The 18,051-nt window shown below is 56.9% G+C and overlaps 1 protein-coding gene and 1 pseudogene across 1 annotated transcript in view; one reads left to right on the plus strand and one right to left on the minus strand.

Moving 5' to 3' along the window:
- Positions 1 to 2,952: 2,952 nt before the first annotated feature.
- The window catches only part of CSMD1 (CUB and Sushi multiple domains 1), an 858,055-nt gene continuing 842,956 nt past the window's right edge, over positions 2,953 to 18,051 (minus strand). Inside the window, exons 63-70 of the mRNA XM_059685840.1 lie at positions 17,796 to 17,907; positions 16,272 to 16,451; positions 14,995 to 15,039; positions 11,485 to 11,646; positions 10,332 to 10,444; positions 9,446 to 9,533; positions 6,490 to 6,622; positions 2,953 to 4,584 (exon numbers count right to left, since the gene is read on the minus strand). Of these exons, the coding sequence (XP_059541823.1) occupies positions 4,425 to 4,584; positions 6,490 to 6,622; positions 9,446 to 9,533; positions 10,332 to 10,444; positions 11,485 to 11,646; positions 14,995 to 15,039; positions 16,272 to 16,451; positions 17,796 to 17,907 (993 nt within the window). The 3' untranslated portion in view covers positions 2,953 to 4,424. The remainder of the gene's footprint in view (positions 4,585 to 6,489; positions 6,623 to 9,445; positions 9,534 to 10,331; positions 10,445 to 11,484; positions 11,647 to 14,994; positions 15,040 to 16,271; positions 16,452 to 17,795; positions 17,908 to 18,051) is intronic.
- On the plus strand, positions 8,786 to 8,949 carry LOC132229023 (small nucleolar RNA SNORA29; annotated as a pseudogene).

An 18,051-nucleotide genomic window follows, 5' to 3' on the forward strand; every position in this document is an offset into this window, starting at 1 on the left:
GCATAGCCACTGCCCCCGGAATGCTTCCCTGAGGTCATTGCTCACATGAGACACAAAGTATTTAGAGTTGGGAGATAGAAACACTGCGAGTGCAGGGAAGGGAACACTGGTGAGCTGAGTGGTGACGTTGTTGTTTTGCTTTTGTAAGAAAGAATGTTGATGCGTGAGAGAGCCAACTTCTGACATCAGGGTGGCCCCTGTGCCTTCTTGGGTCAGTTAAGTAACTTCCCTGAGTTTCTGCTTCGTCATCTACAACATGAGGATGGTGAGACCCACTGTGCACTGGGATTCTGTGAATGCACACACCTCCTCCGCCAAGCGTCTGGCACACAGTAGGTCCTCAAGCCGGCAGCTGATCCGTGGAGAGCCACAGGGGGGCTTTTATTCCGTGGGCTGGTTTCCTGTGGTGACACTGGGCTCCCCAGAGAATTAGTGCAGGTGTTTCACTCTGCACGCCTGCAGGGGCTCCGTTCCGGGGCAGGGAGGACGCGGGCAGCACCTTCCTGTGAGCCCAGGACCCAAGGGCGGCGGCCGCTCCGAGCGGTAGGTGCCTGACCGGGGCCCCTCTTCCTGAGCCTCTTCCAGGCTGATATGCGCAATGCCCGCCACATGCACTTTTCTTATGTCGTTTCCCAGTGCAGAGGAAGTTACAGAAACAGGTTCACAGTATTTATCACCAAAATGAAGCCTGGGTTGTGACTGGGAGGGACCTGATACTCGCCTTCATTTGAAGGCAAAACCCACACAGGAACCTGTCACCTTTGAGGGCCCTGCTCAGTGGACCCCGCTCCTCTCGGGCCGCCGGCTAATAATCACGACACTGGTGCTCATGTGCCCGGACACCCCGAGCCTCCCCCAACTGCTCCCCTGCCCACACCCACCACGCAGGGGGAGAGTCCAGCTGCCCCGTCTGCACCTGCCACACAGTGGGGGAGAGTCCAGCTGCCCTGCCCGCACCCGCCACGCAGGGGGCGAGTCCAGCTGCCCCGTCCGCACCCGCCACGCAGGGGAGAGAGTCCTGTTCCCAGGCCCGCACCCGCCACGCAGGGGGAAGCTCAAATGAAGTCACACCAGAAACAGAAATGTAAAATTAAATATTTAATTAGAACTCTGATTTGCTTTAAAGATAGGTGGCATTGCACAGGCTATATTACACTCTCTTTATAATTTTTTTGACAAAAAAAAAAGATACTGTTCATTTTAACAGGCCACAGTAATATTAATTCATGGGTTGGAACTGAAAAATCCGCTAGAGATAGTACAATGTACATTATTGGGAAAATTACAGTTTTGTGTTGTAAAAACATTTATTTTTTTAACAATTTACCTACATTAATCAAAAAATTACAGCATATTTAATAATTTTACAAATTCTTCATAAAAAATATATCTCTGTACAAAAAGGTCTTTTGCACCTAACTCATGTCAGCAGCATGTGGTGAGATGTCGGACGGGCAGTGACACGGGCCTGCTCCGAAAGCCAGCCTCCTCCTTCCCCTTCGTTATCATTGCTGTGTCGTCGTTGCTTACAAAATATTTTACAGGAGAAAAAGATTATTGCAGCTAGCTTGAAGGAAGGCAAGATGTGTGGGCCAAGCAGCAGCTTTGAAGAGCTTTAAGCACATAACCTGTGGTAGCATGGGCGCCCCGCACCAGGTCCCCACGGGCCGGGACAGCCTTCTAGTAAGTTCCGAGGAGAGACTAGCTCAGGGAGTGACTGTGTCTATGGAGCGGGCTCTAGAGTCTAGACCCACCTACCAGGGCAGTTCTGTGCGCCTGGGGGTGATGCCTCATCTGACGTGGGGGTCTTGGGCCTGTGTCCTGTGGGCAGGGACATGGGGACGGAGATGCGTGCTCAGGCTCTGAGGTGGGGCACCTGCACCTGCTCGAATGACTCACTCGGATATGTACACAGTGTGTGTGCGTGTGATATGTACACCTAAGCTGTGGAGTGACCCTGTGCCCACACACCCTGCGTGCCGGGGCCTGGCCTGGCTGACCTCTGGGTCTGAGGAGGGGAAGGGGTGTGAGCTCCGGGATGTGGGGCAGAGCTCTGCCCTGCTGTCAGGTGGGAAGAGGTGTGAGCTCTGGGATGCGGGGCAGAGCTCTGCCCTGCTGTCGGGTGGGAAGAGGTGTGAGCTCCGGGATGTGGGGCAGAGCTCTGCCCTGCTGTCGGGTGGGAAGAGGTGTGAGCTCCGGGATGTGGGGCAGAGCTCTGCCCTGCTGTCGGGTGGGAAGAGGTGTGAGCTCTGGGATGCGGGGCAGAGCTCTGTCCTGTGGTCGGGTGGCAGAGAACCGTGGAGAAGTCAGCACAACAGCTAGAGCTGCAGGGGCCATGGAGCTGGAGGGCCGGCGCTGCCCGCCAGCTGCAGGGCCCGCACCAAGCAGGACAGATGGGCAGGTGCTCGGCTGGGGAGGCGCAGCTTGGAAATAGTGTCATCCTGTGACCCCGACAGGGTTTTGTGTTAGTTTTCGTGTTTCACGAAGCCCTGCATTTCAACATGCAGTGGACAAGCCAATGGGTCAGATTGAAGCAGGTGCGAGCGCTGCCACCCGAACCGGGGTCGCCGCGCCCACACTCTTGCCAGCGCCGATGCGATGGAGAAAGGGAAACTGGCTGCCTGTGTAACGGGCTGTCAAAGCAAAATGATGAAAGAAGAATCGCTGTTTCAGAACACGTTTCCCATGGCGCTATGTGGAGATGAACATGGCTTTCGCTCGGAGTTGGTGGCGTCCACACGCATGGCCGCACCTGCCAGGCCCTAGTTCTGGTTGTACCGCCCTGGGGGTCACACCTCCTTCATTTGTGCCTTCGCTTGTCAGTTACCAAGAATGAGCTTAAACCTGGCCGCTCTGACCTCCCTCCCGCCTGGGGAAGCGCGAAGCAGCAGACAAGCTAATGCTGGGGATGGGGCGCTGTGGAGGCGGGTGTGAGCATTCTCCTGCCGCCCTCCCCCCCCCCCCCGGGAGTGCTGGGCCCTCTGTGGGCACAGGATCGGGTCCAGGCTCCTGAGGCGTCCTGGCCTCGCTGCAACATGGCAGGGGGCACAGCCAAAGAGAACACACAGTGCTAAGGGGGTGGGGGGGACTGTCCCGGAGCCCTAGCCACACGTCCGCCAGCCACTGAAATACATGACTGCTCACATGTGCACAGGCGGACAGCATGCTGTCACCTGCTCTGGACACACCTGGGCCAGCGAGGGCGGGGGAGGAACTGTAGGGAACGAAGGCCTCTGTTTGCTCATACTCCCATGCGGGCTGCAGCTAAAGCAGCAGCAACACGGCGCCTCTCTCCACGCCCGCGCCCCTCCCGCCTGGGCACGGCTGGACGTCTCCCTGCTCTCACACCTCCACTCACCTAAGGGGGGATGTTCAGCTTCGAGATGAGAGGGTGCTTATGTACAATGGGGGGTGTACAAACCCTGTAAATAGTATATTTTTTTTTTATCAGAATCTTACTCAGTCATTCATCACACACTAGTGCAAAAATTGTGCATCAAAAATTCTGCAACAGGACAGCTGGCGGGTGATTTGTGGCTGCCCTGGGCACGGAGGGCCGCTGGAGTCCCGGCAGCGGCGAGGCGGGGCCAGAAGGATGGCGGAGCGTGTGCAGGTGTGTGCAGGCCGGGAAGTGTCTTCGTCCAGAGAGCATGTGTGTTTTGCAGAGTTCTTGGGTTCACGGGCTGGAGAACCACACGCGCACAATGTGTCGTGGTGCCCCCGAGGCTGTAACCGGGCCCAGGTGCTTGGGAAGGCTCCCCGCCTCACGGACACAGGTGGTCGGAGACATTGAGTACCGTGGGGCGGCGTGGCCGGGCGGTCTTGACCCCAAGCAGGCAAAGTCAGACATAGAGACTCTGCTGGCAGGATGAAGGGACAGGGTGGCCAGTGCTCAGAAGACTCTCCACGCTCTGTGGACACCTGCACGCTCCATGGACACCCCACGCGCTTTGTGGACACCTCACACACTCCGAGGACACCCGCACAATCTGTGGACACCCCATGTACTCTGTGGACACCTGCATACTCCGTGGACACCGCATGTGCTCCGTGGACACCCCACGCGCTCTGTGGACACCTGCACATTCTGTGGACACCTCACGCTCTGTGGACACCTGCACACTCCGTGGACACCGCACATGCTCTGTGGATACCCCACGCTCTGTGGACACCTGCACACTCTGTGGACACAGCACATGCTCCGTGGACACCCCACGCTCTCTGTGGACACCCCACGCTCTGTGGACACCTGCACGCTCCGTGGACACCTGCATGCTCTGTGGACACCCTGTGTGCTCCATGGACACCCGCTGCATGGATCGGAAGATGTGGAGGTGGCTGCGGCCAAGCCGGGGGAGAAGGGCCATGGCACCAGTCAGGCTTGCCCGTCCGAGGTATGGCTATGGTCCAGTCCCACGCGGAGGCTATACCACGGTGCATACCGTGTTCAGTGTCGTGTCGAAGCGCACGGCCTTGGCCTCCGTGGGCTTTAAGTTTGTGTCGTACATGGGGTTCTCGAAGGAAGCCTGCCCGTTGCTGTTCTCGTGGCCGGCGTAGCCGTTGTACTGAGCTTTTGGTCTCGTTCTAAGAGGAAAAGAGGCGAGAGGTGATCAGGGCCCCGGTTTCAAGAACAAAGGACCGAGTGCCCGGCCGTGAAGTTAAGATACAATCAGAAGGGCTGTTTCATTCACATGTGAGTACGTGTAGTTCCGTGAGCTTCTCCTTTTAAAGGGCGAGAGAAAGAACACAGGAGGAGACGTGCTGAGGCCTCCTTCCCGGGGTCAGACACGCCCTCACATGGGGGAGAGGGAGCGCCCGGCGGGCCCGCTGACAGGGGGGCCCCACCCACAGCCAGGGCGCCCTATGACCCTCCCGCTCCCGCTGAGTGAGGTGTGGGAGAGAACGTTCCTGAACCACAGGGCTCCGGGGGTTCCTGGGGGCTACGAAGGGCACAGGTGACGGCGCAGGAATGACAGACGCTTCCTGGCTGCACCGTGTCTGTCGGAGGTGGGTTTCTTGGAGAAACTTGGGGGGGAGGTGTTTGTAAAATGCACATGAAAAGGAGAGACGTCCCTGCGGCGAGGGGAGGTTTGGAGAAGGGGGTGGGATAGGTTTCTACCTGCACTAAGGTTTCAGCTGGTCCCCAGCAGAAACCTGAGATCGGGCTCGTGCGGCTTGTGTGCAGGGACTCGCTTCTCCGGGAAATAATTAGTGAGCACAGAGGCGCCCCTCTTTAATTCTGGGAGACCCACTGAGACTCCTCTCCCCGGGGCACAGCTTTAAAGCAAGGACATTGCCAGCCAGGAGAGAGCGGGGACGGCCTTGCGAGCAGCCATTACAATTTAATTTTGAAGTTTCATTCTTACTTTTCAAAAGAGCATAAGGACACATTTTAAAAGCTGTTTCCTGCGTCACTAAAATAAATAAATAAAACCACCCCCTCACCCCAGTGTGGGTTTTTTTCTTTTTAAAGCCAGGGTTATGTAGAAATATCTAGAGTCTATAAATAAATATGAGACACATTTAACGTGCCTTAATCTTATTTCATGGGATCGTGATTTTTGTTATTATCTGTAAGGAGTGCTACTATCCCAAATCGTATTTTACAGTGCGCTGGCCATGCCAAGTTCCTCCACATAACACTTTCTGCCTGGAGACAAAATGTACATGGATTTATATGTCCTTCGACATTTATTTTTGCTTTTTTTTGACATCCATGTCAACCCCAAGGAAAGGAGCAATTTCATTTTAAGCTTTTTTCTCCAAGTTTTGACGTTTTCCTGTTGATATGTAGTTGGAACACTTTTTCAAGATCTGGAACGTGCAATATTTCTTAGTACAGAGTAGTGACTCAGTTTGTATTTGTTAAAGAAAGAAAGAAAGAAATCAACAATTTATAAATCACCGTTGAAAGCAGCCATGGAGACCCCGGTTCGGGCTTCCCCCGGAGGGGAGATGCCGCCCCATGGTCCCGCCAGCTGGCCGTGGCGCGTGAAGGTAGAAATACCATCCTCTCAATGGACATGAGACATGGCGTGTTACTCCTAATCCCATCTTTCTCCTAGTTTATCCTCAGAGGCGTCTCCCTGGGAAAGCGCGGCAAAGAAAGAAAGCAACGCCGCCTCCACGCGATGGCCTGGCTGGTGGTTCTGCTGCCGGGAGCATCGTCCTGGGTGCCAGGGGAGGGGGGTGGGCTGCTGGACAGGCACACACCTGGGTGCGTGTTTCATTCCTGAGCGGGTGCCTGTGGGAGGCAACCGATGGATGTTTCTCTCACACTGATTCTCTCTCTCTCTCTCTCTCTCTCTCTCTCTCTCTCTCTCTCGTCAATAAACATATCCTTGGGTGAGGATTAAAAAACCCAAAAGTCCTTGCCAGTGAGCATTCTCAATGTCAAGGAGAATACTGCATAGCGACAGCAAATCCATGTGCCTGTGAGTGTGAGGACGGGCACGCATCACACCACCACGGGGGCACACAGAGGCGTACCTGTGTTTGTAGAGGTAAAACGCAAACCCTGACAAGATCAGAGCGAAGAACGGGACCAGGATGGCGGCGGCGACGGAGCCGCTGCTGGTGCCCAGGTGGCGGTGCGCAGTGTCCTGGTCGGAGCTCAGGGCATCTGGAAGAGAAGGGATACGTCCTCACGCTCACACTCACTCACACGCGCGGGGCACGTTTATAAAGGGAAGCACGTTCTTCAAGAAGTGGGAGCTTAAGCCCACAAGGACCACCTGGTCCTCATTCGGAAGGACTGCAGCTCATGGACATCTTTCTGACCAGGGCCCCGCCCACCCCCAGAGGCCAGCAGGACGCCCTATGACCCTCCCGCTCCCGCTGGGCCAGGCAACGGGTCTCACACTCCGACCTGTGCCCGTGGCTCCCGCCGCCTGCCTTAGCAGAGGGCACCCTGTGGCGTCGCCTCTGCAGACGCGGGCGCGTTTGCTGTCCACTCCGTCCTCAGCTCGGACCCGCAGGTGCAGGTCACGGAGGGCCTGGCCGCCCCGGTCTCTGTGCAGAAGGCAGTGCGCACCCAGCGTGTGAGTGTGTGTGTAGATTCAAAGTCCACGGCAGAGCTGGGAGCTCTCAGCGAGCGCAGCTCTGCCTCAGCGGGTCTGCGCACACGGCGGGGGCGGGGGGACGTGGGGGGTGAGGGCGGGGGGCGGGGGAGGGGGGCGTCTCAGAACCCGCCTCGCCCAACAGGAGATGCGACATTTAGTGCTACTGGGTCTTCGCATGAGACGGGTGCTTCAAGCCGCCTCGGTTCAGTGTCCCTTTAGGACAATCCCCTCTTTCCCGTCCATCTACTGGCTGGAGACAATCAAGAGGTCATTTGTTTTGTCCATAAAACAGGGCTTGGCCCTCACTCTGAACTGAACGGGCGTTTTCAGTCAATCCTCACACACAGACGTCCCTAGTTCGTTGAGTGGGAGACTCGCCTGGGGTTCAGATCATTCCGTGAAGCACATCGCTTTTCCTGACATAAGCTCGTCTCACACGAGAATGGAGGTCGCGTAGTAAGTCGAGCTGGTGTTCTGTTAGGTTAGAACGCCCTGGGGACACGCAGAGGGAAGTGGCCGTAGCAAAGGGAGAGTCCAGGTCGGGTCATCTGATGACAGCTCCGACACCTACAGAGCCCGGGGGGCCTGCCTGGGAGGAAGTCAGGGGCAGGTGCCCCAGGGCGGGAGGAGGGCAGCTAACGACACGTCCGGTGAGAGCCGGAGAGAGTGTGCCCACACTGAACACACGCAGCTCCAATGCCTCTGCAGCTAACGCTTCTGCTCTACTCCCCACCTGCACATACAGTGGCCCAGCTTGCACAGCATCGCCTACCGAGTCTGGAATGGCGGGGGAATTACAGTATTTTATGGTTAATTAACCTTTCTGATTGGGTTTTTTTAAAAGTGTGATGATATGCAGGTTGGTGCCGTCCCTTAAAAATCCCTCGGTTTGATAAAGATCTCAGGAGTGGCAAGGAATTCATCCGTGACAGCATCACGAGGTATTACCGCCACGTGCCTCAGGGAGGCGCTGTGCTCCCAAGCCTAATGGCCGTGCTCTCTAGCTGATGACCACGCTCAGGGTGCCCTGCAAGACACATCTACTGCGGCTGCTGTGGTTCAGAGGATGCGCGGCGCGATTCATCAGGAAAGTGCGCGCCCCCTTCTGTGTCAGCAGCAATGGGAGTGACGGCGGGCTGTCGTGTGGACAGAGCTTGGGCGCCAAGCAAATGCTTGCACCTTCGCCTCATCTTCCCACCCTGGGAACCACTTCCCCGGGAAGCCTACAGCCAGAGGAGCAGCACTGGGCTCCCCTGGATGCGAGAACAGCGGGTCTTCTCCCCTGTAACTCCCAGAAGGGATTGAGAACGGAGGAGGGCCCGTCTGTCTGTCCGTCTCCAGTGAGCGCTCCCTCACATATGTCCCGGGTGTCTTTCCGCGTCATGTACAGCCCTCACGGCTGTAATGAAGTCCCCGGAATGAAATCACTGCTTTCTGCTTCGTCCCACACACCACACGATCACGTATTGAGGCGATTCCTTCGTGATAGATGTGTGCCCTGTTGGAGGTTACTCTTATCTCAACTATTAGAAGCTCCCGTCAGACTCTCCTGAGCAGGCAGAGGACAGCTCTTACCCGTGTCTGTTACAGATGCTAAGGGCTTCCTGGCCGGGCGCTCGGATGGTTGGCGTTCTGCCCCCTGCACCCCAAGGTTGCGGGTTTGCTCTCGGTCCGGGCAGGAAGGGAGGCAGCCGACTGATGTTTCTCTCCCCCCCCCCCCGCCCCTTCCCCTCTCTCTAAAAATCAACAAAAACATATCCTTGGGTGAGGATTTAAAAAAATTCTAAAGACAGAATTGCTCTTATGGGATAGGTGAACACTGCCCTGATCTGAAGGGGGAGGATTTGTTTGTGTCCTCCTTCTGTACGAAATGGCTAAACAGAAAAAAATAAAATAAAGATAGACTTGCCGGATGAAAGAGTTTTGCCAAATTGTCTGAATCTACTCATCACAGCTCCCACAGCAAACACCGAGGGCCTCTCTCACCCACCACGCGTCTGAAGCCTTTGCCATTTGCTCATTAACCCCCTCCCCTGCCCTCTCTGCGTCTGTTGTATATACTTTCCGTGGCTCTTTGGTGGCTTCTAGTTACCCTGACTTACAATTTTCTTGGTGACGGAGTTCGATGGCGTGTCTGAGCGAGCATTGCCTTCCTCTCTCCCCCCGTCTGAAACCTCTCCACGAGGCGAGGGCATGAATGCCACACCTGTGTCCTCACTGCACCCCCGCTGGGCACTGTCTCCTTGGCGCTCACTCGGCTCTACCACGTGCCCGTGGCTCCCTTCGGTTTTTCCCTTCAGGGGTCCTGGCCTTTCTCATGATTTCTCAGCACAACCCCGCGACGGCCAACCCGGCGTCTCCTTGGAGAGCAGCCCGCAGCTCACCTTGCCTCTCGAGCTTGAATTTCCCGAAGTCTTCCCCACGGACGTCCCCTTGGAAGGTGAACCCTCCTCTCTCCAGCCCCGAGGAGACCTGGTGGGGGGACAGGAGGGAGAGGCACAGGGGGACTGAGGGCCCCTGTTCCCTCCATACGGCTGCTATGTTCTCATTCACGGGGTCACAGGCCTTCATGTTCGCCGCTCCTCCCAGTGGCACTTTCCTAGTCACCCTCTCACACATACGGCTGTGAGTTCAACAAACAGACACATCCCACTCCCCGTGGCCTCCCACGGGGTGGTAACTGTACAACCTATTCCTCGGCCAGCCACCCTGTGCAGGGAACAGACACCGGGTTCCCAGAGCCCCGGGGCCTACACTCGCTTCCTGCCACGACCGAGGGCCGATGAGCAGCAGGCGAGGCTGCGTGCCCGTCAGGCAGAGAATCAGAGCACAGCTGTTAACCTGCAAAGAGCTACGGAGCAGCCCTGCTCATCTGGCAGCGGCATTGCTAGGACATTCTGAGCAGCCGCCAAAGGCCTCCGGAGGAGCTGGTGGCCACTCCCAGGGGCGCGGTGGCAGTGAGCGCAGGGTCTGGTCCCCGCGGCCACAGCCCACGTGCTCCAGGCCCAGCAGTTTCTCGTCTGGGGACTCGGTTTCTTGCAGCATCAAGCGAGGGCCCGAGGGCCACCGTGCTGATTCCCGTCAGAGGCCTCTCATTATATTAACGTTGGAAACCGAAGCGGATGGGCCGGGTTTTCAGCACAGACCCCGCCGCACGCTCCTCTCAGACGCGTCCTCTGCCCCGCACCTCTGCAGTCAGTGACACTCAGAACTGGCGCCCTGCCCCCCGCCCCCGGTCCCCCACCGCCCCCCACCACAGGGGCCACTTACGTAGCCGTCCAGGCCCCAGGGGTCGCTGTCAAACTTGCTGACAAACACGTCTGCGGGCCCTTTGGTCTGAAAGGCCCTCAGCAGTAAGTGGGCCTCCTCCTTCTTGTAGACGCCTGGAAGAGCACAGAGGCGCGTGTCTCAGGGGCACACACGGGCCAGGGGTTCAGGCAGGCGACCCCGGAGTGGAACACGGTTCAGTGGTGACAAATCACAGAGGAGGGAAGTTGTGATTTTAAAATAAGTTGTCATTGATTTCAGAGAGAGAGGAAGGGAGGAGAGAGGAGAGAGAAACAATGATGGGAAAGAGAAACATCGATGGGCTGCCTCCTGCGCGCCCCCTATTGGGGATCGAGCCTGCAACCTGGGTGTGCGCCCCGACTGGGAATCGAGGTCCCGGGGCCACGCTCAGTCCCTGAGTCACACCAGCCCAGTTATCTTTTTAATTTTAGCCTCACCCCTCCCTTTTATTCCCCTTAGAATCACTTCTGATTAAAGTCTTGTCTATCTTGAATGGGTAGAGTCCACTTCCCTTTGGTGAGTGACAACAGCATGTGTACCCACAGGAAGAATAACAGGTATATGCTTTCAACTATATTACTTTCTGAAATCAAGCATTTTAACATTTATACTGTGCTCACTGCTGAGGATGGGGGTATAACCATAACCCCACACCAGCCACACAGAAAGAGGCATTTCCCCGACTGAGATGACCTGAGTGGCACCACAAACACAGATCTCACATCCTTGACCGTGTGCGTGATCTTGGGCGAATTCATCGACTTTTCTGTACTGGTTTTTGATCCTTTGGTAAAAATACATTTGTATTGATTTCAGAGAGAAAGGAAGGAAGGGAGAGAGATAGAAACATCCATGATGAGAGAGAATCATGGATCGGCTGCCTCCTGCACGCGCCCCCCTGGGAATGGAGCCCACAACCGGGCCTGTGCCCGGACCGGGAATGGAGCCCTGACCTCCCAGTTCACGGGTTGATGCTCAGCCTCTGAGTCGTGCCGCTGGGACGGGCTTGTGACCGCTGAGTTGCCCGGCAGGTCCCGGAGCTGCCCCGAGGCGGCCCAGGGAGCCAGCGCCGCTCCGTGAGGGGTCGGGCTGACGCTCACGCCGCGGTCGCCCGTCCATAACCCTGGCCGCCTACCTGTCAGCTTCAGCTCCGCCTGCGAGGCTGCGGCGAAGGTGGCGTCCACCCGGCTGCGGGTGGCGTTGAAGCTGTCCACCGTGAGTGTGGCCGGCTGCCGCTGCCCCAGGTGCTCGTAGTGCCCCTTCCACACGGAGCCCACGGAGAACACGTCGGAAGGAACTGCGGGCGGGAGACACGGGCGTAAGCGGCGCAGAGCGGTCCGCGTGGGTGTGACGGCCGGGCAGGCGGCGCGCAGGGCGACCACAGACAGGGACGGGGTGAGGACGGCGACCCAGGGCCCCGCCCCGCGCGCGTGGCAGGTGTGAGACCAAGTGCACCTGGGCGGGGCCGCTGGGAGGGGCCAGCTCGCGCCTGCACTTCGGGGAGGAATATTCCAGATGCCAAGCCGGCCGGCGGAGGCGGAGTGTGCTGAGGCGGCTCCATGGTTAGAGCTTATCGGGCTTAATAAGAAGTGTGTTAAACTGACCGTGAAATCACGGCTGATATTTAGAGCTTCCAGCGCCACGGTGAAGGGCAGGGGGCTCAGAGGGGCTGACGGTGACAGGGGTAGGGTCTCCTGCCCTCACAGCCTGAGTCTCGCAGCCCCGCTCGGACGTGACGGGCCCGTTAGGAGGCCCTGGGCTCTGCTTCCTGAAGTCTTTGCACACTGAGCCAGCCGCTCTCACCCCCCTCCCCTCCCCTCCCCTCGTCCTCTCCTCTCTTCCCCATGTGAGGACATCCCACCATTGGCCCGAAGTCAGATCCAATGGTGTCACATACTGTATGTATCTATATGTGTACACACACACACACACACACACACACACACACACACACAATTCAGGAAGGCAAAACGTCTTAAAACTTTAAAATTCACCTTGGTCAGGGGAACTGGCGATGATTATTGAAATATTCTCCCCCCCCCCCCCCGGTTAAGAACGTTAAACCTACTTTTTCACATTTCTGCCAGCAGACGTGTATGAAACACGCCACTTTCACATCAGACGACACTCCCGGCAGCTGCTGCGAGCGGGGCCTGACTGGGCCGTCTCCCTGGCTCCCTGTCCAGGCGGGCCCACGCAGGCCATTACAGGAGACCCACCGTGAGTGGAATCCACCGGAACGCACCGTTTCACTTAATCCACTCGGCGCAGGTGGGGACCCTTCTGCAAGTGCCACTCGGACAATTATAGCATCACTCCTGGGCCATGCAAAACTACCCCCTTAAAAATGGGCTGCTCTGTGCGGGCCAAACACTGACCTCCCTCACCCTGATGCCTTGGCAGGGCCAGGCCACATGGCTTCACGGGCCTCACACGGCCCGGGGTCAGGTCGGACCCCATCCCTGGCTTAGAGCTACGCACACCGAGGACACTGAGCCGTGTTCCTGCTTCGCTCACTGTCCACTCGGCCGTTTCCCATCTTCCCGGACAGGCGGCCCCTGTCAGACACAGCCCGCACCACAGGAGCCCGAGCAGGACAGAGGGCATCACGGCCATGGCCCTGAGCAGACTGCCCTCCTGACAATGACTCCCTCAGGAGTTAAACAGATCCAGGCGGAGGTGTCCACACGGGCGCTGAGGCCTCTGAGCAGGGACCTCGATCGCTGCCTCCTCCATCAGCAGCCGCAGGGCCCGGCTACCCAGCCCACCCACGTGACTGCGTTTCCTTTGTTCACATCAATAGCCTTTAAAATGGTATCAAGCCCGGAGGGGTGGCTCAGTGGCTGAGCATCGACCTAGGAACCAGGAGGTCACGGTTCAACTCCCGGTCAGGGCACAGGCCTGGGCTGTGGGCTCGATCCCCAGTGTGGGGTGTGCAGGAGGCAGCCGATCCATGATTCTCTCTCATCATGGATGTTTCTATCTCTCTCCCTCTTCCTTCCTCTCTGAAATCAATAAAGATATTAAAAATAGTAAGGGGAGATCAAGATGCCTTCTTTCCCTGATGAGATTCGCACACTCGGCGGGGCTGCTTGTCTGACTGTAACCGCTGGCGGACGTTGGCCTGGGAGGGGTGGACAGCCTGGGAGCGCGGCCCGAGCGGGGCTCAGAGCGGCCTGTTTGTCTCCAGGTGTGGCCATTGGTCATGTGGGGACAGGGTCGTTTTGGGTCCTTGTCATCTGACGGGTGCGGCCGGTGGCTAATGCAGCAGCAACACGAAGGCGTGTGAGACGGCGCTGCCGCGATAAAGACCCCATTTCAGCAGCACTTCCCTCCGCGGGAGCGAGGTCAGGGGTGGCCATGAGCAGGCTTGCACCCCCCCCCATAGAAAAGGGGGCCGATAGCTCAGTCTCTCCAACCACAAACAAGCCACGGAAACAGCACCGACCACCACAGACCTCTCCTCCTGGGAGGCGCTGCTGCCTGGACGAGGAGCATGGGTTTCCGCGCTGGATTTGTAAATAACATCTGAACAGAATGGCCCGGATGTTTTTAGAGTAGTTTTCATGCCTCACGATGGACATGGGAGACATTCCTTTCATCCCGTGGGGCATTCTGCCTCGTCTGAGGATAGTGTGACACAGCCCTGGCTAAACCCTACCTTACCCGCACGGGCCACTCGCGGCCGCAGGGGAGCCCTGCGGGGGATCCAGGTCCAGAAATCAGGGTTAAAGGGGAGCACGGAGAACTCTGGGAAAGCGGCCTCATGGCCCTCGATCTTTTTTTTTTTTTTTTTATAATATATTTTTATTGATTTTAGAGAGGAAGGGAGAGGGAGAGGGAGAGAGACAGCAATGATGAGAGAGAATCATTGATTGGCTGCCTCCTGGGGATCGAGCCCGCACCCCAGGCATGTGTCCTTGACCGGAATTAAACCTGGAACCCTCCAGTCCACAGGCCTACACTCTATCCACTGAGCCAAACCAGCCGGAGCTGGCCCTATATCTTTACAAAGAGGATCTATTCTGTTTAAAAAGCTTGACTTACAGTACAATCTGGGCACATCGTATTGTTTAAACATTCCCTAGAGTTACAAGAGGGGGAGGAGAGGCGGCTGAGGGAGGCGGAAGGGACGCCTGTCCCCGGGCACGGCCTGCATCTCTCCGATGGGCCTGGTTGCACTTTAGGCAGGCACCGCACGCAACATAGAGCGCTGGAGGCCGAGGACGCCTGGACCCTGGAGGCGCCTGGGAGGACGCGGAGCGACACGCCTGAACTGCTCGCACCCGGCCCGCGGCCCCACGCCTCACTCACGCCCGCGCCCGTGGGCGGCCAGGGTGGCCACCCTCTTTAGAAGGCTCTCCATTATACCACAGGCTCGCGCCAAAGTGTGTCCTTTGCTGCCCACGAGATGCCCGAGGCACCTTCGCACGAACCCCCGTGCTGCTGCCACGGGCTTGCCTGTGCGTCTTGTGATGCCCCCGACCACGGAGTGACAGCGATAGAAACTGGCGTGGCCTTGGCGTTTGCCAGGATTGAATCGTGCGCGTGGTGGCGGGCTCGGGGCATCGGAAACTGTCAAAATGCGCATCCGTGGGCCGAGCGACGCGCTGTGCGTGACCGCGACCTGGTCTGGAATACAAACCTGGCGTTTTAGTAACTGTGTCATTAACTCCTCTCACTCCTTTACCTACAAGTAAAGAGACAAACTGTCATTTTCAAGAGCATCGATTTGGGAATAAGTTTGAAAAAATGTCAAATGGAAGCAGTTTTTTGCTCTGGATCTCCTGTGTGTACAAAGTCAGCGCGTCTCCTCCGTATCCATGGTAACCCCTCTGTGCCCAGCAGAATCTCCTGCTGGGAACCAGGCGGCCTAGCACGTGTGTTGGCGTTTCTGTGCTACAACAGAGAGCCTTGCAAATGAGGGTGGTTTCGTCCACCTCCGACTCCTGTCTGGGACATGCTGCCTGCCCCGCACCCTGCCCCCCAGCCCACAGGTTAACCAAATAGCTAAGATTTCATAACTCCTCTTCACTTATGCATCCCCCCCCACATCCATGAACCTGCAAGTGAATGTTAAATATTAAATACCGCCAAAGTATGTCTCCTGCAGAAGGTTTAATTTGGTCTATCAAGTTACATTTAGCTTAGAATCTCTTAGCGTTTCTAGTTTTGTATCAAACTACAAATCATCATTTTTAAAAGTCTGTCTACTTCTATTTCTGAGAGAGAAAGGCCAGGAAAAGTGCCCTAGGGATTCCTAACTGCAGGACTCTAAGCTCCAGGAAAGGAGCACTGAGGGGTGGGCTCCGTCACGCTCCCTAACCCTTCTCGATGGTGGTTGGCACTCAATGTGCGTAGAACCTAAGTAGGTGGGGAACCCGGAAGGTGAGCTCTCATCAAGTCTGACCCAGAATTATGACTCTCATTTGTAAATATGCAAATTTGTGTGCGATTAGTGCATCATTTCCATGTTAATAGCTTTTGTAATTTCAAAGGTAGAACCAGTGTCAAGAACACATAAACTCATATTCCACCCCCAAACAGCTTGTGGTCTGTACACTCACAGGGTCTGGTTTGATGTAAATATAGTACTTGGTGACGTCTGTCCCTTTTCATTAAAAGAGACATTTTCCAAAAACATACATTATCTTCCTCTTAACTCGCCATGCTTCTCTTCAACCAAATCGCTTTTCTCTTTGGGTGAACGTGTGATTCGCAGATCATAACATCTGCGTCTGCCCTCGGCCTCTGCCTCCGTAGCCTCACACACGTCCTGCACACACGTGCACACAGGCCCACACGGGAAGCACGGAGGGGCGGGGGCTGACGCCCGGGAGCTCACACCCCACGCCGGCCCGATGGCGCCTGCGTTCCGCTCTGCGCGCGGGAGGCCCGTCCGCCTCCTCCCCGCGGACTTACTTTTACAGACGGGCGACTTCCCGGTCCACTTGAGATCGGCCTTGCACGTCCTGTGCTCAGAGCCGCCGGCCAGGAAGAAGCCCGGGTGGCAGGTGTAGACCAGCGTGTAGCCGAAGGCGGGGAGCTCGATGGCTCGCACGTCCGCGTGGGCCGGCGTCTCGGGCTGTCGGCAGGCGTGAGCTGGAACGGGATGAGTTCCGTTAGGACACGGGAACCCTGGCTCGCGGGGAAGGGAACATGTGTCTAGAGAAATGCAGAAGCAGGGCACCCGTCTGGGAATGGCCATGCCGTCACTTTACAATTAAAACTGTGAACACGGTATCCCCCGAAATACCAACAATATCCGGTCTCCCTCTGCGCTTCCAGCAGAAGGAAGGCGGGGTGCCCGCTCCCGCCTGCCTCCCCCTCCCCCTCTCCGCCCCGTCTCGCTCTCCGCTCTCTTGTTCTCTGTCTCCCCACATAAAGTAGGCTTACAGTTGTGAGCACGCAAAACACCATTTCCTTTTGTATTGTTATTCATTAAGTATTGTGTCTTTTTCATACAAACAACTGTAGACCTTCTTATGCCAACTGCCATACACACATATGAATGTCTTCCTTCTACAGACGCATGTGTGATTACCACGTGTAGGAAATTAGACTAGAAACCAAAGCTTTGAAATACACTGATCACATTTGGTTACCGTTAAGATAAAGACTATGTTAAATTTCCTTAAAAGACCAGTGCTATGAACAAAACACAAATAGATGGACATGAGTTTAGACATGCCTTGATTTTTGTCTGAAGGCAACTAGCAAATTTACTATTTAGCTAAATAAAAAAAATAACTTTGGCCCGGCCAGTGTGGCTCAGTAGCTGAGCATCGACCCATGAACCAGGAGGTCACGGGTGGATTCCAGTCAGGGCACAGGCCTGGGTTGCGGGCTCCATCCCCAGTGTGGGGTGTGCAGGAGGCAGCCGATCCGTGATTCTCTCTCATCACTGATGCTTCTATGTGTCTCTCCCTCTCCCTTCCTCTTTGAAATAAATAATTACACACACACACACACACACACACACACACACACACACACACATATATATATATTTTAAAAGCACACTTTAAACATTCCTGTCATTTATGGGGCATATTCCCTCAGCAGTTTGCCCCTTGCCCAGGGGAAGGAACCCTAGCAGGAGCCATAGAGCGGCGCCAGCAGGCCCGCCTTCCCTCTGTGATGTCCCTACAATGCTGTCCATGGGAGTGAGGGGGAGGCGGCTCCTCAGACCGCAGGTGCCTGGGGAACACCTGGAGGGCCAGGTGACCCTGCCCTGTCCGCCTCCGGCCACCCAGCCCCGGGGTCTCACTCAGCAGGGCTCCCCCAAACCCCCAGGGAACGCTGCCGCCCCTGGTCCCAGTGAGTCAAACTCAGAGAACCCTGGTGTGGGAGTGACAGACACTCAAACGGACACGAGGAGCCCCCCACTGTCCCCCGAAGCTGAGCACCTCCCGGCATCGGGGCTGAGGCCGGGGCCCCACTTACGGATGCACTCCGTCTGGATCCCGCTCCACGTCAGGTTGGCGAGGCAGGTGCGCGTGGTGGAGCCCTGCACGTGGTAGCCCTTCCTGCACCTGAAGAACACGCTGCTGCCCACCTGCCGGGAGACGGACGCTCAGGCGCTCACGCTCCCCGAGAGCCGCGGCTCAGCCGACACCGAGCGCCAGCACCCGGGAGCCCGCGGCTCAGCCGACACCAAGCGCCAGCACCCGGGAGCCGTCAGCTCAGCCGACACCAAGCG

Source organism: Myotis daubentonii, chromosome 2 (assembly GCF_963259705.1).
Source record: "Myotis daubentonii chromosome 2, mMyoDau2.1, whole genome shotgun sequence".
Taxonomy (NCBI): Eukaryota; Metazoa; Chordata; class Mammalia; order Chiroptera; family Vespertilionidae; genus Myotis; species Myotis daubentonii.